We start from the raw sequence: 21,422 nt of genomic DNA, 5'->3' as shown, positions 1-21,422 counted from the left end.
GTTCTCATTAAATGTGAATGTGTACCTAGTCTGGGTTAAGAAGCAGAGGAACAGCAGGTGTCATTGGGGTGCAGTCAGGTCAGGGCAAAAGTTAACAGTCAACGTGGGATCCTGGGTTAAGCAAGTAACAGGCTAACACTGGCACTGCCCCGGCCATCAAGACCCCTAGGTTCTGGGCCTGCCAGCCTCTAATGGTTAATGGCCTCTTGGAATCTATTCTCCAGTTCATAAGGTGCATCTTTGCACCATTCACAAGAAGACACAGATGGAGACAGGCTGGATTAGATTAGCACCAGCCATGCAAAGGGAGGCAGGCTTTCCACAAAGCTTCATTCTGTGCCGCACAGGAGGGGCTGTGCTGCAGGTCAACAGACAGATGAAGCCCAGACCTGCTGTGGCAGGAGGTCCCTGGAGGTCCCTGGGTTTCAGGTTTCTTAAAAATATATAATGGTTAAAAATTCCAGCACTCAGCAGGCAGAGGCAGGTGGATCACTATGAGTTTGAGGCCAGCCTGTTCTACATAGTAAGTTCTAGGCCAGTTATTTTTGCTATTTGTTCTCTCTCTCTCTCTCTCTCTCTCTCTCTCTCTCTCTCTCTCTCTCTCTCTCTCTCTCTCTCTCTCTCAATAATGGTTCCTATCTTCACTCATGCTCTTACCTAGTATGCATTCATCTTGCTTATCTAGGAATACAAGCATTAATTGAAGACAAAACATGAGGAATTTGAAATTGACTAGAAAAGGAAAGTTAGGAAAATTGTTCAAGACAAGCTGTAGACAGGTTGTCTGTTAAGTGTCATGGAGGGAAACAGAGCAGTAGAAAGGGACAGGGGATGCTAGGGAGGGTGGGAAGGATAGGACACACTTTTAAATTTAGTAATCAGTGGGTATTTCTTGAGGACATTGGCTTCAGGGCTGTTCTATGAGTCGAATAGCATGATTCCAAGTCCGCAATGAGAACACTCATGTTGCCTGGCTGGTGCACAGTGTATTTCAGTGCACAGGATACCTCCCCTCTTAGCCCATCCCATGGCTTCTAACTCTGCACTTTCAGAGACAGAATCTCTCTGCTAAATGAGATCTGCTTATTCTACCAAGAGACACTGCCTTTCTCTGCGTCTGTTTCTTCTCCCAGAGTGTTCTATTCCTTCCCATAGGTGGGGTAGCATTGTATCTTCCTATAGAACACAATGTCCTTGCTCCATTGTTCTCAGTGAAGTAAAACCTTTGCCCTACTTACCTTCCTCTTCACCTTGACCCTCTTATAAGTCACTTTTTAGAGAAAGAGAAAGGACAGAATGAAGGCAAGAAATGGAAGAGGAAGAGAGAAATAAATAAATTCCACTAGGCCATGGGTAAATTTTAAATTTTGCAAATATACCATAGAATGAAATAATGATCAAGGAAATAAGTATGTAAGGGCCTGGATATTAAGCATTAGTGGATACCTAGGAGAAAACAAACAATCATTTTGGACTGGAGAGATGGATCAGCAGTTAAGAGCATTTCCTTTCCTTGCAGAAACTGGAGTTTGGTTCCTAGTATCGATGTCATGTGGCTAACAATGTCTTGTAACTTCATCTCCAAGGGATCTAATGCCCTCTTCTGGCTTCCTTAGGTACCTGCACTCATGCACAAACCCCACATATAGACAGACACACATGCAATCATATAATTAAATTCAAAAAATTACTTGACTGGAATAACCATTTATGTATGTAAGATCAGGGGAATAATAGACTAGAGAAAATAATAATTTAAACAATCATTACATCCAATTATTCTTCATATCTGCTTTGTTGTGCCTCCAATATAAGCATTGAATATATCCTTTAGGATAGTAATAAATCCTTCAGTCCGTTCTCCAGTTTATATGCCCTCTTAAACCACTGAGTAGAGAGTCTCTCTTCTGGTATACACAGGTAGTTCTTGCTTTTCAAAACATTTCATATGAAAATGCTTCCTTTAGAATCCTTTGTGCCTTTGTTTGACAAGGTTAAGGACCACTACAGCAGCTCCTCCACTTATAACTACACATTCATATAAACTTCCACCTAGTTAACATGTGGACTGGATTAAGTTGTATAAACTGAATACATATGTTTGCCTTACTGTGAATCTGCCTATGCTTCGTGCTCAATGGACACTTAATAGCAACTAAAATGGAAATGACCAATCAGCTCTTGTTCATACTGTGTAAATCTAATGGTTTTAATTCTTTGTTTATTTCTTAACTTTGCAGCACTTTCCAGGCCAAGAGAGTCAAGTGGGCATCCCCTGAGAATAACCAACTAACACAGAGATTCCAAAAAAAACTGGGCATCCACCTCAAGGTTGCAGGAAGATTCTATTCATCACAGCTTGGTTAATAAGGACCTAACAGTACAACTTTCTTCATATCTCTTAACTCAAGTCACTATCCTCCATTCCCCCATGGCCAGGCCAGGAAGAGTCCAATCCTTTTGCTATGGCATCATTCACTGAGAAGGAACAACATAGGGAGAGTGTAGAACCAGTGTTGAATAGGAACTCTGAAGACACTGGGGAAAATCATTAGGCAAGATTCATAAGAGGATAGCTATATTAAGATCCATCTATCTCAAATAGCATCTGCTCTTTCTCCACGTTCCACACGCTGCTGAGCAGAGAGAGCAGAAGCACTGGGTTCTTGGGATTTAAAAAGAACACAGAAGTACATGGCAGGTGCACCATCACTTGGGTGACAGAAACGGACCATCATTGCATTAGCCATGAACTCTCCCTGGGGAAGGGTAAAGGAAGAAATATAGACCCATGCCTACTAGTAGCTGGCAATTCTTCTCCAGCTCAGGAACGTCAGATAGGATTAAAACAATGAAGCTAGTCACTTTCTTCCAAATGTTTCAGATGACCTGATATCAAAACATTTGCAGACTTTTCTCAGTAGAGGATCCATCACTAGCCACAAGAAATTCTCCAGCTCTTTCAATCAAATGAATTTCCCAGTTGGAATAAATCCCTCTCAGCATGCCTTGCATTATGACAGGGTATTGTACGGTATTTACTAATAAGATATAAATGGATGTGACATGGTTCCAAAGAAAATTAGTTCTTATTAATGTACAAATTAGAGTTGTTAGATTAGCAAGTGAAAAGCCAGGAGGCCTGTTAAACTTGAATTTCATATAAATAACAACTATTCTTTCAGCAGAAGTACATCCTGTGTGGTATTTGAGATGGACGTACACCAAGATCATATGGTCCTTGTTTGTTCAGATTTCACTGAGCTCTGCTGTATTTTGACCTCAAACAGTCCCGTTTCACCCTCCTGAGTTCTGGGATTAAAGACATGACCCATCATGCTTGATTTGTGTGTGTAGATAGGCAGGGAGATGGGAGATGGAGGAAGGGAGGGAAGGAGAAAGGAGAGAGGGAGAGGAGAGAGAGAGAGAGAGAGAGAGAGAGAGAGAGAGAGAGAGAGAGAGAGAGAGAGAAATAGTGAAACTCTCCAATGAATCCAAAGCCTCTCCAGAAATAACCACCAGATCTCCAGCTAGTATCTTAAGGTTTAAATTACTACTTGATAAATACCATTTATATGGAGATCTGAAATGATGTAAGGTCCTCTCTGGGGATCATTTTTTAAAACTCTTCTTGGATTTCTAAATACTTGAATCATAAGTATGCATCTGTCTTTGAGATTCAAGCCCATCAGATAATCTTCCCTCCCTCCCTCTCCCCCACCTCTGTAGTGCGTGGTATGTGTGTGTGTACATGTTCATACATATGTGCTGTGTATACAGGTACATCCGCACATACTTATATACATGTGTAGAGTCCAGACATCAACATCAGTAGCCTCTCTCCATCACTCCCGTAGTTTTTGAGGCTGGTTCTTCCCCTGGATCTGGGGCTCTGATTTGGCATGACTAGCTGTTCCACACGCCACAGGATTCTCCCATCTCTGCCTCCCCAGTGTTAGGATTACAGGCACACGCTGCCATGTCTGGTCTTCCTCACGGGTGTTAGGGATCCAAACTAACACTTTACTGAATGAGCCATCTCCCTCATCCCTCATATAATCTTATTCTGGCTCAAGAACTCGGGATGGGGGAACTTACCACACATGGAAAGAAGGCCGCAATCTGGCCGGATATAAAAAAGACCTCTGCTTCCCCTTATACTTCAGGAGGACAGAGCTTATAGGTGAGAAGTTCCTGGTCTCCATTCTTAACATCCTCTGGCATCTGGGATGAACCTACCTCCCAGAATCCTCCAGGGGAACCTACCTTCCTGGGCTGTGGTTGAGAAAGGAGCAGCCTGCCCAAGGGACCTTCTTCCTCACAAAACAGCCAACCATTTGCAGCTATTTCGTTTGCAAAGGTTTCCTGCTGTGGCTAAGCAGTGAGGCCACTTGGTTTGTTATTTAAAAGAGTGACCCTAATGAGACCAGAGCTCTGAAGAGGAGCAAGTCTTATGTCAGCCAGTGAGAAGAGCTAAGACAAAGAGTGCCTAATTGAATCCCTAGGAGGTCTCCAGACATCCATGCCTGGTGACAGTACCTCAGGCCTGGGGATTCCTCTCTATAAGTCCCAGCTGGTTAAGCCACGCCTTTCTGAACTTGTTTAAAATGATCTACTAAAATATCCCTAGCAGAGACTTCGAATTGGAGCTAAGAGCCACCAAAGGCTATACTTGCAAGGAAAGGAAAATGCAGACATGGAGAGGAGCGAAGGATTCAGTGCATGGACGAGGAGAGCCTGGGGACAGCTATCTAGCCAGCAAGGAGACAGGGAAGGAACGTTGGAGACTGAGGCAGGAGAACACATCCACCAAGCAGAGAAGCAGGGAGGGCAGGCCAAAGCCACTGCCTGAGTAACACATTGAAAGCATCAGATGACAGTGGACCCTGTCTGCTCTCCTCCTCCTGCTCTTTCTTCTCCTCCTCCCTGGAGCCTGCAGCTTTGTGAACAATCTCCACTGTGTAGTCCCTGCCTGATTGCTTCGGGTTGGCGACACTTGAGGCAGTGGAAAGACAATCTGTGGCTCGTTAGTTTGTTGTTTTTCAGGGGGTGATATTTTTGAGACAAGATCGTCTTATACTGTAGTCTAGGCTAGTCTGGAACCCACTGTGAAGCCAAAGTTGGCCTCAAACTGGCACCATGAAGTCAGAGTATCCTCCAGAGTGACATTGGCCCATCCTGACTAAAGAAAGAGTGCAGTTGAGAGCTGGGGAGATAACACAAGGCCTCTCAGACCCAGGAGATGCTGAACAAAGGTTAAAGCAATGGCGGGCTGAGGGTGTGGACAGAGCCCATGCTCTAGAGGTGACATTTACACTCTAGTGTAAGATGAACTAAGCCAGAAATAATTTACCTGAAGGTTGCTGTTTACCCTGGGGGAAGGTTTTAGACAAAAGTGGGTAAGCTTGAACTGCATTTACAGGCTTACCCTTATGTTCCCTTGATTTGGGCTGTTTGACAGATGTTTTGGTCTCAGTAGTCCTTGGCCTTTAGCTCTGGTTTTAATCAGCAAATACTTGGGAAGCTAACGTGAATCAGTGTGAACTGAACACTAAAAATAACAGAAGAGCGCATGGGTCTACGGAGACGACTCAACAGGAAGGTTTCTCACCTTGGAATGAACAGCCAGCTCACCACCCCCTCTCTGTAGAGTGGATGTGTACTCAGACCTGGAGGACCCAACTCACCTCTTTCCTTGTGTCACACGCTGTGTTGGAATAAGGACAGAGAAATGAAAAGGGCAGAAAGCTGCTGCTCGCTCTCCTAGAGCTTTTTTTAAAAGGTACCTTAATTAGGAAAGCATTAGATTTAGTGGAGGCATGTAATGGGGATGTCAGTCCAAGGCTTAAGATTATCTTCCCAGGGGAAGTCATGACCACGGAAACCTAAGAATGACTAGCACTGGGCGGGTGGAGGACATGTGCATATGTTTACTGGTGGCAGAGGACCTGCCAGGGAATGTTCAAAACAGAGCGAGGAGGCCTGGAGTCATAGTTCAGGTGGCAGAGGATGTGCTGAGCATGCCTGAAGCCCTGGACTTGATCCCCAGCACCACATACACATAAACTGGATATGGGGGTGCACAGCTGTAGTCCAAGCAAGGAGTCAGGGTGATCGGGAGTTTAAGATCATCGTCCCTGGACTACATTACAAATTCCAGCCTGGGGTACCCGATGGAACCCAATGACAAAGAGGAGATTTGGAAGTGAGAGAGACTGTAGTGTTTTTATAAAAAAACAAACAGTGTCTTCTGCACTCTAGGAAGGTCATGTTGATGGGAGAGAAGGCATGAGGCAGTTTTGCAGAGACAGGCAGGGCCCATGCTGTGTAAAACTTTATAAACCACATTAAGGAGATGGTTCCTTATTAGAGCAGCAATAAAAAGCCATTGGAAAGCATTAAGCAGGCAGGTGATGAAATCCCATTCCATTGTAGATCACTCTGGATGCAACACAAATTGCAAAGAAGCAGAAGTGGGTGCAGGGGAGGCTGCTGCAACACAATGAAGGTGTGCTGGAGTGCTGTAGGAAAGAGGAAGACCCAGCAATGGCATTCCAGAGATGCTGGGAGACTTCAGTCCATGGGAAACAGCACCCTGGCTGTGAGAGACCAGTGACACACAGCACTAAGGAGATCTTGGAATTTTAATTTCATTAATCTACTAATAGGATACATCCCAGATATATAAATTTAGTTAAAAGATTGAAACAGAGTGAGAAATGAGATGAAGAGTTCAGCTTTGCAGACATGAGTTCCCAATAGCCATGTTATCAAAAGAAATGTCTTATCCAGTTTAAAATGCAAACTGAGACTCAGGGCTGGGGTACAGGCCTGTAAACCCTGCTACTTAGGAGGCTGGGGTGAAACAACTTCAAATGCTGTCTGTGCTACAAATCAAAGCCAGTCCAGGCAACTTAGTCAGACCACGACTCAAAATAAAAGAAAAAAGTGTGTGTGAGAGCTGAGGCTATAGCTCAGTAGTACAACACTTGACTCACACAGGACCCTAGGTTCAATTCCTAGTACATAAAAAAAAAAAAAATGTATCAAATATGAACCTGGGGTGAGTGTGTGACCAGAGACATATCTCAGGGAATATAAAGACATTGAGCCCAAGGCTAGTAGTATAGAAATGAGCAGCTCTCAGACAAAGACCCAAAATGAAAGAAGAATGTACCAAGGAGCCCAAGATGGGGAAACCTGAGAGAAATCGGGGTCAACCAGGACCCTCTGTGCCACCAAGGGATGGTGGGAGAGCTGAGCTCACAGCAAGAGGATATTGGGGTTGAATGGTCACAGTCATGGCCACATTACAGCTGCTTTTCATCTGAACTCTAAATTAAAAGCTTTGTTTTGAGATAGTTGATCTACTTCCCTCCAGAGGTTAAATACGGCTAGTCACGCACCTTCAGCAAAGGTGGTTTAACTTTCTCAGGGTGCGTTCTAGTATTTTATTACAAGCTGGATGGCAGGTGCCTGAGGATGCAGGGTTTCTGGAGAATGTTCTGTATGTCCTATTTAAACAGTTCAAAATAAATCTTTAAGTGGATTGTTCAAAGCCTACTGGTGAACAAAGAGAGTCGAGTAGAATATGAAAACTCTTATACCACCATCTAGCACCCAGTAAGTGCTCAATAAATGAGAGCTCTGTGTGTGTGCGCAAATGAGAGAGTGTGTGTATGTGTGTGTGTTGGTGTGTATGTGAGTGAGATAGAGACAGAGAGAGAGAGATAGAGGGGGAGGGAGAGAGAGAGACAGAGACAGAGAGACAGACACAGAAAAAGAGAGGCAGGGTTTTATGTAGCCCAAGCTGGCTAGCTTCATGCTAAGGATAACTTTGAACTTCAGATCCTCTTGCCCTATGTACCACCGCACCAAGTTTTATGTGGTGGTGGGGCTAGAACCCAGGGCTTTGTATATGCCAGGCAAGCACTCTACAGCTGATTTGCTGTTTCTAAGATAAGAACACAAAGAACAGGGTTGAACTGAAATGCTCTCCGACCATGACCAGGTGCCGTTTCAAGGCCGGCATTCAGCCTGTTGCCATCGCGAACCACCCTCCCCTGGTCCTGCACCTCCATCCCCCACCCCCAGTCCTCTCCATGTGCTCGGCAGCACTGCCCCACACTTACCTATTCAGCATGTTCGACTGGTAGATCCTCTTCTCGTGGGTGTTGTAACAACTGCTCTTGGGCTCAGGGATGAAACTGTGTTCAGACAGCATGTCGGAAGCAGCAGTGGTGATGATGGCAATCCCATCTCTCACTCTGGCAGGAAGGCCGTAGTCCCATTCATCATAGGACACAGAGATAAGCCCGGTGGGGAACTCGGAGGGCACCGTGTCTGTATCCCCCGCCACCAGACTGGGCACGATCCATGTGTAGCCATAGCCTGTCAGCCCGACCGAGTTAGCTACCTCAAATATGTAGGTGGCCTCCTCCTTCGTGCAATAGAGAAGGATGATGGGGCTCTGGAGCTTCTTCAGCTGGTTCTGGATCTTCGAGTCGCCGTCGTCTAGAGACATGTCTAGCAGGAGGACTTCCTCCAGCTCCCAGCCCACGAAGCTGTTCTCGATAGTACTGCGGATCTTGTTCACAAAGTCCTGGTAGCCAGGGAAGTAGGTGGTGACGATGGAGAAGATGTACCAGTCGTATTCTTCCATGATGTTGAGCATGACAGAAGCTTGCTGCTCAATGGATGGGCCGAACTGGAAGAACATGGAGGACTCATCCTAGAGGGGTCAAAGTGGAAGAAAAAGAGAGAAACAGAAAGATCAAACAAAGACAGCCATGGGGATTCTGAATCAACGCGATACAAAAGCTCAGGTTCATCGTTTTTTTTTTTTTTTTTTCATAGAATTTTTCATTTTCAAATTTTTCAGTAAAAAAAATTGAATGTTTTTTTGAATTTCAAACACTTATAATAAATTCATTCCTAAGAGTATTTCCTGGCATTTGGGAAGGGAAACAGCATCGGTCTAGGAGTCTTTTTGTCTGAACTCTTCAGGGTCTTAGCTTAAGACAGCTCCTCAGAAGAAACACATTGATATTTACACAGTAGAACATCAAATAATCCAAAAGTGGAGAGAAGAGTCCAAGGCCTCATGCCAGTCAGGTGAGTTGCCCACGTGCACACAGACACACATAAACACACACACACACACACACACACACACACACACACACACACACACACGCGCACACACACACACACACACACGCACACGTACCATTTCTCGAGGACTTTAAATTTCTGGGTGTGTAGATTTATATTATTTAGCACCAGAATGAATAAACTAAGGTACCATGGGTCCACCCTTAGGCTTGTCTACATGGCTGGTGTAAGCAACACTCACACACAATGGACCTGATACTTGGCTATTAGAAACCAAAGAGAATATAAAGGCGTTAGTAACACAAGTCCTACAGTACTAGAGATTGAAGCCAGGGTCTCACATGCCATGCTTTACCACTGAGTCCCTCCTCCTTTCCACCAAAAAAAAAAAAAAAAAAAGGCCGATATGGGTTCTCACAGGTTTTCCAGGATGGACCTAGACTCACTCTATAGTTTCAGCAGAATTTGAATCTGGAATCTTCCTGCTTTGGGCTTCTGAAGAGCTGAAATGACAGGTTTGTATCACCAGGGCACACCTACTAGCATTCTCCATTAACCTAGCTTATTCTCTAACTGTTGCTCTGATAACAAGATCCACCACTTAGAGCAAGATTCAAACAGCACCTTTAAACCAAATATTAAAATACCGGTAGCTAAACTCTTCATGTGGCGTGCTTGATTTCAGAGCAACCTACAGCAGGGGGCTTGTTTCCCAACCCATAGAATGCCACAGGTCTCAGACTCATCTGTGTACTACACAGACACAGACACACACACACAGACACACAGAGACACAGACACACACAGACACAGACACACACACACACACACACACTCACGGAGCCATTTCTGAGCATCTTGTTTTCCTCCCTTTCCTTTTGAAGGAGAAGCCATCTTGAATTCCTCCCATTTTAAGCTGCACTTTACCTGCTGTTTTGCCACGTCAAAGCCTGTAGTTCAGCTCCACCTTATAGCTACAAGAATCTGAACACACAAAATGAATACCCTCTCAGCCTGTCCCTAATCCACTTCCCTGATTTGTTTCTGGTAATGGAGTCACTTTTCTCAGTTTGTGTCCCCACCTTCCATCTGAGGGCTTCTGTCCATTTTGAAATAGCTAACACAATTGCCTCTCTCTTCAAAGGACATTTCCTCCCCACTCCCAACAACCTGGGCTTTAAAGTATAGTTACAAGAGACCAAGAAATTCAGCCTTTAAGCAAAATTATATAGCGATTTCTTAGTTCAGGAATAAATAGTCAAGAAACAGCTAAGTATTTCTCTAGTGCCAACTATTGAAAAAATACAGGCTGGAAAATACCCTACTTGTATCTCAAGACCCTAGTTGGGCAGTGAGAGCTGCCAGTCCCTCGGCTTTGCCAGAGTAATGTGTGCTTCCCGAGCTTGAACTGGTGACCTGGACCCCAGCCTTTCCAGCCTGGAGGAGGTGATTGCCCAGCAGTGGCGAGTCTTCCTGCCTAAGGTACAATGCTGCTCACCCTTACTGTGCCTGTCTCCTCTGGGCTCAAACATACAGCCAGAGATGAGCTCCAAATGTCTGAGAAGTAGGGAGGATGAAGCAACAAGAAGAGATAGCTAGAAAAAAGGGGAATTCATTCTGACTAGAATAATTAATGCAGCTTGTGTGCCTATTCTAAACTCTGGCTAGTCCCTGCCCTTGGACTTCCCCTATAACACAAGGACTGTTCTTCAGTGGAAAGCGACCTGTTTTTCAGCTGTAGGTTACAGCTGTGATGTAGAGTAAGTGTTGTCCATCTCTGTTAATAAAAACCTCCAAGATGAGAGTAGGAAGTGTTGTCCTTGAGAGATGATAGGTCTCGCAGGCAGAGATCTCACAAATGGATTAGTGTCCTTATAAAGGAAACTCCAGAGAGCTGCCTTGACTTGACTGTTCCACCACGAGTGGACACAGAGAAGCTGCTTCGACAAGCCAAAGCAGAAGTCTTCACTAGATACCAAAATTGCTAGCACTATGATCTTGGACTTCTCGGCCTTCAGATTTATGAAAACTAAACTCCTGTTGTTGATAAGCTGTCTCCTTTATGACATTTTTATAGCAGCTTAAAATGACTAAGACAAGTGGGTATTCCAGACAATGAAGCTTAATTATTCCAACACTTGTCAGGGACCCGCAGAGAACCTCAAGGGAAAAAAGACAGAAAAGAAAGCCCATTGACAGAACAGCTCATCTAGAATAGATGCTGCTTTGAGGAGATATCGACTTGATTTTCTTGTAAACATGGTCTTGGAGATTCTCAAGTGGGAAATCTCATCCTGTGAGTTTCCACAGTCCCAATGGTTAACACACAGTGAAAACACTGCTAATATTCTTTAAGATATATAGGACTAAGGGAGAAGACCCCAAGTGCAAATGAAATAAACCGACCTGGTCTGTGATGGGTGAACAGAATTTAATCACTCGGAGACTCTTGAATGCACACAATGTTCCACATATGGTAAAGCCATATTTGGTGCAAATGTACAGCAAGAATAAGCTTTGCGGAAAACTCATAGTTGTCAATCTCAGATGGTCAGTGTTAATGATATTGAACTTAGAGAATGAAAAACCTGTTAAACAACAACTTGACCCTCTCTTCTGCTAGGCTTCTCTTCATGCCTCCCCACAGTTATAAATGAACTTGTAAAGATACTACCAGCTACTATGCAAAACAAAAACAAAAACAAAACCCTAATCTATAATGAGAGTGAATAAAGCAAATTTAACATGGTAGTGTCGCATGCCTGCTGCGACTCTGAGCACTCCTTCTAATCCCATCATCATCTATAACTCCTTTTTTATACAACCCCCATCATGCCCACCTTACCCATCCTGTATTGCCAGTCCTTCTTATTCAAAAAGGATGTCTTCTACAACCATCTTATCTGCCACCAAATCAAGTTTGGTGAAGGCAAATAGAAATCAAGAGGCGGAGTCATGGCTTGTGCAAAGATTTCCTATATAATGAGGAGTATAATGCTGCTTATTTAGTTGATACATAAGGCTGGTGTACAGTGGTCCGTAATAGAATAGCTCTTTTTTTTTCCAACAAAGCTTTGATCTAACTCTAAGTTGCAAATGGTGACAGGCTTTGCAAATTATAGCCTCTGCCACAAATCAGAGCACAATATTCATATGTGCATGGAGTGGAAAGTACTGGTGGCCACACATCCATCTTTGCAGGCATCCAGCATACACTATGATCACCCACTAGCGATCAAGGATGAAGGACAGAGACATAATTCTGTTTGCAGCTCACTCTGCTTCCCCATGAACATTTTTATCTCTTAATGATATTACAAAATGTTGACACGCAGGGGTCCTTGGAGCAGCCACCTCCCCCAGTGAAAATTCCCAGCTAAATTTATTGCATGAATGCACTTCAACTTGCCTTGAGAGCATCTTGAAAGTCTTCCTGCATAAAAGGCTGCCTTAACTGAGATGGGCAATTAGCACAGGGAGGTAGAATTGTACATTAGACCCCATCAGTCTACAACCTTTATACTGTACTTCCATTACATTGATGTTCACAGTGTTTATTTGCTAATAAGAAGAAATAAAAAGAAGTACTTTTTCATCCCATTATCTGCCTCAGAAAACAACTGCCTGAAGAATTAGCAGCACAAGAAGTTTTTCATCATCCAGATCCCCTACTGATCCACTTCTGAAATAAATAACTAAGCATCCCAGTGACCACAGTGCCCATGGCAACAGACTTCATCTCAGTATCCTGCCCCAACACACACACCACTGTCTCTCAAATGAAATGAGCCATTCATCTACAATTACAACCTCTTTCTGGATTACAGAGTCTTGCAGGATTGGCTGTCAAGGTGTATGAAGTCCTGGCCCCTTTGCTCTAAGTCCATATAGCTCTGAAGGGTTTGTCTTGCTTCTGAATTCCCCCAGGTTAGTAAGAGTGTCCATTATGACTGCATTACCTGTCCTTCTCCTTCTGCTCAGTCTAGTTTTATCTTCCTTTCCCTTTCTTGGTGTTGATGTCAAGAGCCTTCTTTAATCAGCCTGCACCCTGCTTTCACCTTCAGCCTGCCTCCCAGGGAACCTGACTCCACTTACCCTCCTTTATAAACATGGAAAGAGTTATCTTAAATGATTTAAACTGAGGGGCTGGGAAGATGGCTCAGTTAGTAAAGTACCTGCCTTATAAGCATGGGGGACATGGGTTTGGATCTCCAACACTCATGCTTAAAAAAAAAAAAGGTGAGCATGGTTGCACCTGAATATAACCCTAGCTCAGTGATGTAGGGACAAGCATATCCCTGGAGCTCACTGGCCAGCCAATTTTGCCAATCAGTGAACATCAGGTGCAGTGAGAGACCCTTTCTAAAAAGATAAGGTAAACAGTGATAGAGAAAGACAACCAATGTAGAGCTGTGGACTTCACATGCATAGATGCACACACACACACACACACACACATACTTACATGCATACATACACATACATACCTTACACATAAATAAAAATAAAGCCTATTTAAACATAATATTTATGGTCAAATATTATGGTAATTCATGCAGTAGAAAGATAATCCTCTGCCCATTGGCAGCAGATGTCAAAACTAGGGTGAAAAGGTGTTAGCTGAATATCAGAAATGCATTAGTGGCAGCTATTTCTTAATGGGATGGATGAGCCTCAGAAGGTAGTGAGCTCTTCGCCACCATAAGAAACAGGAGTTTCATTGTTACCCGATGAAGGACTCCTTCCCCGTGCTCTCTCTAACATCATTCTCACCTTCAAGACCTAGATCACGGGTTGATATTTGATATATGTGGTCTTTTTTAACTCCCAGGAGTAGACTTAGCCTCTCCTCAGTGCTCTCTCACTTGTGCATTCATGTCTATCATAACACCTATCACATGACAGCAGGCAAGTTTACCTTCTCTCCCTACAAATGCAGGTTTTCTGTATGTGTGATGTGTGTGCAGACAGTATATGGTGTGTACCTACACACATCATGCAAGTGTACATGCATATATATCTGTGTAAGTGTGCAGGCCAAAGGTGTCGTCTTCAATCACCTTGCTGTGGAAGTGTGACTAAGAATGGCCCCTATAGGCTAATGTCTTTGAATGCTTGGTCACTGAAGAGGGGCATTATTTAAATAGATTAGAAGGATTAAAAGGTATGGCCTTGTTGGACAAAGTATGCTACTGAGGGTGGGCTTTGACATTTCAAAAGCCCATGCCAAAGCCCACAGTCTCTCTCTCTCTGTCTCTGTCTCTGTCTCTATCTCTATCTCTGTCTCTGTCTATCTCCCTCCCTCCCTCCCTCTTTCCCTCCCAACCTCCCTCCTCTTTCCCTCCCTCTCTCTCTCTCTCTCTCTCTCTCTCTCTCTGCCGGCAGATCAGGATGTAGCTGCTCCAGTGCCTGCCTGCATGCTGCCATGCTTCCTGTCATGATGATAATGGACTAAACCTCTGAAACTGTAAGTAAATGCCAATTAAACGCTTTATATAGCTGCTTTGGTCATGGTGTCTCTTCACATCAATAGAACAATGAGTAAGATAGAAGTCACACTTTTTTCTTTTCTTTTTTTTTTCCCTGAGACAGTGTTTCACTGTACCCAAAGCTCACTACTGGCTAGAGTCGTTAAGCTGCCTCAGGAATCCACCTGTCTTCACCCATGTCCCAGTGCCAGATTTACAGAGGTGTGTGACTATGCCCAGATTTTTACGAGTATTGGGACTCAAAACCAGGTCCTCATGATTGCATCACAGGTGCCTTACTGACTGGGCCATCTCCCTGACCCTCAAATGTGTGTGTTTTTTTTAAGAGCAGGATCTAGTCTTTATTTACCTATGGAAATCTTAAACAGTGCATGCACGCACGCGCGTGTGCACATGCGCACACACACACACACACACACACACACACACACACACACAAAACCTCTGTTTCTTTAATACTGTTACAAAGAAATTTGAAATTTGATTTATGGAATGGGAAGTTGACAGAAACGATTTTGATCATTGAGTTTGCTATTTCTATTCTGATGGTGCAATTCCATGTTTTATGGGAATGAAAAGTCACACTCAAGCTGCACTTTCATAAGAGGAGACCCCTGTAGTAGCCAGCCACCCTGGCAGAGCATGCTACCAGCACTTTAACACATGCTCATTTGCTGAAAACTCAGAGTGCATCATCTTTGTTAACACCCAATCCCCTTCCTTTCACTCTTTCTTAACTGGGTAAAAGGCAGTGGTGACCTTGACATGCCAACTTCAAGGTCAATGTGCGGTTCTTGCCTACCACTAGTGCGACATGATCTCCTTCACCCTGTCACCATAAGAGCTGCTCAATGGCCCAGCTACTTCTGCTCCACCCCCTTCATTCTCCATTCAAAAAGAAGCAGGGTGATTCTTTCAGACCTAAACCATCATGCTGCTCTCTACCCCAGCCCTCCATCACTTCCCTGTTCACTGAAAGAAACAGCCAATGCACTTGATTTAGAAACTCCCTACCCACCAGATCCCATGTCCTCATATTCCATCTGCTCACTCTGCCTGGAATACTCCAGCTGACCAGGCATCCACAAGGTTAACATACGCAGCTTTCTGCTAAAACCTTTCTTTCTCTGGACTGGGGAGATGGCTCAGTGGATAAAGTGCTTGCTTGTTCACACATGCATACACCACACTCAAACATATAGTCGGTAATTAAATAAGTAAGTAAATAAATAAAATCTTGCTTTCTCAAAGGCTCAACTCTAAAATCTATTGTAAGCTTACTATCTTGGTTACTTTTTTTAGTATCTTAACATCTTTTGCATTATTCTTGAGACTTCATAACATCATAGGGATAATGACTCTGCTAGGGCATTTGGGTCAATATATAAACATATATGTATATTAATTGTATAGGGTGATGGGTTTCATTATGACATTTGTATTCATGTGTGTCATATCCTTTGCTCATATCCACCATTACTTACCCTTTCAAGTTCTCACTTTCCACCCCTCCCCATCCCTTTCCTGCTCCTTGTCCCCCTTCTACCTTCATGTCTCATCACATATTTTCATCTAGATACCACATGGGAAAGGAAGCATGCATGGGCTAATTGTCTTTCTGAGTCTGGCTTATCTTGCTTAACATGATAAGCTCCAGGTCCAATTCACTGCCAATGACATCTCCTTCTTCTTTATGACACCCAGGTTGGTTCCCACATCTGACTATTGTGAACAGTGCCACAATAATCATGGATGTTCAGCTGTCTATGTCTCACTTGAGAGCCTGGTAGCTATGCATACCCTGAGGTGGAAGAGCTGGATCACAGGGCAGTTCTAATTGTAGTTTTCTAAGGAGCCTCCATATGAATTTCCACAGGGCCTACACTAATTTAGTCTTTAAGGGTTTCCTTGGAGAGGAATCTATGTCTCTGAAAGTCTAGATCTGATAGGATTCCACTGATAAATCTTCACTCCACCAGACTTAGAAAGCCAGGATAAAATGATGGGACAAGAATCCAGATTACCTCTGCAACTCTGAGGGAATTCCTGAGTGTCCTTTCAAATTTTGTCTACATTCTCAGCAGCGTAGACATGACATAAAAGATAAAATCTTTGCTTCCACACTAAGGGGAAGACTTTCTACCTGAACAGCAAGAGATCACTTCCTCTGCAGACCACACCACTATTTCTTTTCAGCTCACCAAGGCTGGAGTCGGCTACCTAGGATGAGTTTGAATGGTGCCAGTTTTGTGTGCCATGCCTTGCAGTATGGGAATATCTCTGATCTTCTCCAGCCTCACCATTTCTTAGAAATGTCACAACCTAAGTACACAATAGAAGCTATGGGTGGAGGATCTGGAATTTTCCCTCCTGACAAGTGCCAGACTCATTTTCTTTAAAGCTCAGGGCATAAAGAACACTGAGCATCCAAAGGTCCACAAATACAAATTCTAGCAGTTTGGTCAGGCTCCTTTAAGAGCCATTCTGGGTAATTAACTCCCTCCCATAGAAGCCAGCATTCTTGTTCTTCCAAAAGTAAGTTTGCTTCCTCCTGGAACTTTGCCTCATTCTCCTCCCTGATCAGCATTATCTGTTTTGTGACCCTAATGGTAAGCCACTAGAAAACAACTTGGTATTCACTTTGAGAATGTCTCCCCCATTTTTACATCCTAGGTCTCAGATAAATGTATACCCAGAAGAAGCCTGTGAGCAATAAGAGAGGGGAGAACGCAGATTCTGATCCCCATCCCCACTAGAATACCCAGCATAGCTCCTGCACAGAATCAGAGGAAAGGGCTGAGAAATACAAAGAGAATTGCTGGAGTGTGCTCATACTCAGTGATGTACCAGGACTGTCAAAATCTTAACAAGGCTATTCCATTTCATCTTAAATTAAAATCCCTTTCTGTGGCCTCTATTCCACAGATCAAAACAGTTCTCTGATGGGCTGTATTTTTGTTAAAAGGCCTCTTTTCTACAAAAGAGCAAGCTGATGAGTCTCAGCAACAACCAGGTTCTGTGATGGAAGAGATGTATTTTTTAATTGTGAATTTCATACATGCATATAATGTGTTTTGATCAAATCTACTCCTACTTCCTCTCTCCAGCTCCTCCCCCATCCTCTCTACTGCTTCCCCTCCCAACTTCAGTCCACCCCTAGCTGACGTGCATTTGGCAATAGATGTACTTTTAACTGAGTGAGGAGAGGGTGGAATATAACAGGAGGAGAAGAGAAGTAATTTTAGCCAATGAAGTGGGTAAAAAATACTGTAAATATTAAACTAACATTAATTAGATAATAAAGTCATCAGTAATCAGACTCAATTTATTTAGAGAAATCTATGCATCTAAGTATTCATACTTACTCCAGTGTAGATATGGGCAGAGGCAGGATATAAAGAAAGGTATCATAATAACCAAAACCTAATTACTAAGAAGGAAAACAAACCACTTCTTATTAAATATGAAACACTAAACCCCAAACACTTATGCTATCAAAATCTCTTCATTTAGTTTAAGCCAAAAGGGTAGAGTCCACAGAATTGTGTTTGCTGCTAAAGAATTGGGTTAAGTGCCAGTCAGCAACATCCCTGACATACAAGCAACATTTTTCAGAGTAAATATGTCAACATTTGTCTCAAACAAATTACCATTCCCAGCTCCTCATGTGTGTTTGATCGGAACATCACGTTCCTATACAGAGGAGAACAAGGCCTTGACAAACTTGAAGGTCTTCCACCTTTCGATTTGATTAAGCTGTGAGTGCTGGTGCCTCTTGTAAGGCCAAATACAACAAAAGCCCTGGTTCTAGACACAGTGACTTTATTTGTCCCCATGGGTCTCTAAGGATCCCTGGAAAATAAGGCTCTCTTTGTCCTCTGCTTGCTCCATATGGAGAGAGCATAGCAACTAAGCATGGCTGACTTCTGAATGTGGATCAGTCACACTCAGTTGGTACCAATTAACAAGCCATTGGCTCCGATGGATAAACCCAGCAAGAAGTTTCTTGAGAAAGTTTTTTTTTTTCCTCACTAAACATCAGTGATTAATTTCCCTGTGTCTCTCTGGTTTGGAAAAGAGATTGCTCATTCATTGCAGACAGTTTTAAAGTACAGGTATTCACAATCAAAATGGCTTAGAATCTATTCACATCCCTAAACCCAATCTGGCCATCTGTCTTACTCAAGGAAAGCATTTTGAATTGCTCTAGAAATCAAAATAAAATAGCATACAGGAAGGTGATTTTGGGTTGGTTTTGTTGTTATTGTTTTTTAATGCCACCAACTACTTGGTGGTACCTGCCTGCCCAGTCTCATTCAGAGGACTAAAACATTGTCCAGCAAGTAGCTGCCTGATAATATTGAAACCAGGACTGGCCAAGAACCACCCTCACAACACCTAAAGCTTGCCATGAGCTTGGCTGGGTATTCTTGGCCGCCTAGATTAAGCTTGTTTTCCAGTGTACCTCCATGCGCATGTGCCCAGTCCAAAGGGCTAAGTTGTTTCCTCATGTCCTGGTTTTTATTCCAGTCTCTGCCAGATGAAGAGCTCTATTCAGAACCTCCAACTACTTTGCATGGTTGCCTAAACCCAGTTCCCAACAGCTACAGAGGTCTCTTATCTCTCTCAGCTCCCGCTCCTGTTGCACAGTGAGTGAGGCCACCATCAAGTTACTGATGCCAATGTGTTTGCATTGATTTGTGACTTTTGAAGACCCTAGCCTGTGTACCCACACCAAGCTGAATGACATCATGAGGATTACCTGATCTTGCACAGGGTGCTGAGAGTTGGTGGCAGGCAATCCTGTGTTAGAGTTAGGTATAGGAAAGCTCTCTGATCTGTCCTTCAATCCATTGTCCAGATCCATAGATATCATGGTCTGCAATGGCATAAAGATGGCATCCCATGTTTGACATCATGTGTTGGGTTAGCTACACACAAGCTTCTCTGAATTGTGTTGTTCTCATTGTTTCTGCTGTTTGCTTTCAACAGAAAACCTCTCTCCTTTTCCAGAATTATCTAATGCTTTTTTTGATGGTTCATTTTTAGCATAAGTTAGCACTGAAAACTGAGTTCAGAGATCCGTGGATCAGTAAGATGGTTCAGTAGGTAAAGGCATTTGCCAGTAAGTTTGACAACCTGAGTTTGATTCCCTGGGACCCCACATGGTAGACACAGAGAGAGAGAAAATCAACTTTCCTAACTTGTTCTCTGACCTTCACATATGTGCCATGGAACATGTACACACACACACACACACACACACACACACACACACACACACACACATACACATCACACATACACAAAATTAAATTAAATAAATAAATAAGTAAAATTTTTAACTTTTGAAGAAAAGAACTAGCTTGAGATTCCCAGACTGGCAGTACATACCTGTAAATCCTAGCACCTGGAAAGCTGAGGCAATAAGATCCTGAGTTTGAGACCAGGCTGGGCTTTGTGATGAGACCCTGATTCAATATCTGTATATAGGACCATTTTGCTGTTCATAAAGTGGTGACCTGAGAAAACATCATCATCATCATTCACAAGCCCTTCTTTGGAGTGTGTCTCAAGAAGCCTGTCACTCAAATATATGGAAATCTACATGAAGGATATGGAGACTCCAGATATATGTAACAATACTAGACTCAACAACGCGGTCTGGGCCAAAGGAGTAAGAGATGCCCTACATCGTATCCCCGTGTAAACATTTGGTCAGAAAAGATAATGAGGATTGCTGAAGAGTCATCAAACAAGCTCTTGACTTCACTTTGGTAATCTATATTTTTGTCACTGTGTTTAAAGTCTACAGATCTAACTGCTAAATGGAGTGGATGATGAATATGAAGAGGATGGGGAGAAAGGGGGAAGGAAGAAAAGGAAAGAAAGAAAGGGAAGACAGAAGAGAAAGAAAGAATAAATGTGTGAAGAAAAGAAGAAAAGAGAAAACAGCAATTGTTATTTCAAACAGAGAAACTTGGAATTTGTTTTTTTTTTTTTTTGGTTTTGTTTTGTTTTTGTCCACTCTTTTCAAGTTCCCTGGAGTAGAGTTGGCATTATAATTAGACACTGACTAGAGTCCACTAATTGCTAATCTGTATCCTCACAGTTGGGTCTCTGTCCATAGATGACTCAGCAGACAAACTTGAGGCTCACATGACATTTCCTCTGTAGACCTGGCCCTCCAACAATTCACCAGAAGTCCCCAGGCTTACATCAACATGCCATGGATGCTGCTCTTTGCTGATAAACCGTTGAACGGGAGCATCCTACTGGCTCCAATGGCATTTTCACACACCTTTGGTACTTCATGCTTCAGCTCATGAGTTCAGCCTCAGTCCAGGCGAAACTGCCAACTCCCAAAGAACAAACATGCGGCATGACCTAAGAGGTCTATGTCCATCACTGAGTAGGATCTCCTAAACAGACAAGGAAGATGTATGAAGTGCAACTAGATCGTTTCCTAAGTCTTGAAAGAAAATGGCACCACTTCCTCCAGCTGTACAGGCCAGTGAGCCCAGCAGTAATATGCGCTGTATCTATCCCAATTCCATCATGCTGATGTTAATTAAGCCCTTATTCTCACATTTTCTTTGGTGAAGGCACAGGACAGCAGTAAGAAATGTCATCCAACAATCAAACTGGTGTCCAGACGGGTCATGGTTTGTTGTGCACAAAGACTACTATTAAACCACTCAGCCTTTTTCTTCCTAGACATCTTTTCTTTTTTCATTTATTAGGGCTCTGTCCTTGCTATTCTTTGAGCTTTTACATAAAGTGTTCTTTGTAGCTCAGGCTGCTCTGGAACTCCCTTTG

The 21,422-nt window shown here is 43.3% G+C and overlaps 1 protein-coding gene across 4 annotated transcripts in view; it reads right to left on the bottom strand.

Moving 5' to 3' along the window:
- The window catches only part of Grin2b (glutamate ionotropic receptor NMDA type subunit 2B), a 453,056-nt gene that overhangs the window by 195,840 nt on the left and 235,794 nt on the right, over nucleotides 1–21,422 (bottom strand). For all 4 annotated transcript variants that reach the window (XM_028872157.2, XM_028872158.2, XM_028872156.2 and 1 more), the window contains one exon: nucleotides 8,133–8,731. In XM_028872157.2, coding sequence (XP_028727990.1) covers nucleotides 8,133–8,731 — 599 coding nt within the window. The remainder of the gene's footprint in view (nucleotides 1–8,132; nucleotides 8,732–21,422) is intronic.

Source organism: Peromyscus leucopus, chromosome 3, assembly GCF_004664715.2.
Source record: "Peromyscus leucopus breed LL Stock chromosome 3, UCI_PerLeu_2.1, whole genome shotgun sequence".
Lineage (NCBI taxonomy): Eukaryota > Metazoa > Chordata > Mammalia > Rodentia > Cricetidae > Peromyscus > Peromyscus leucopus.
The sequence above is the reverse complement of the archived record's forward strand: the minus strand, read 5'-3'. Positions and strand labels throughout refer to the sequence as shown.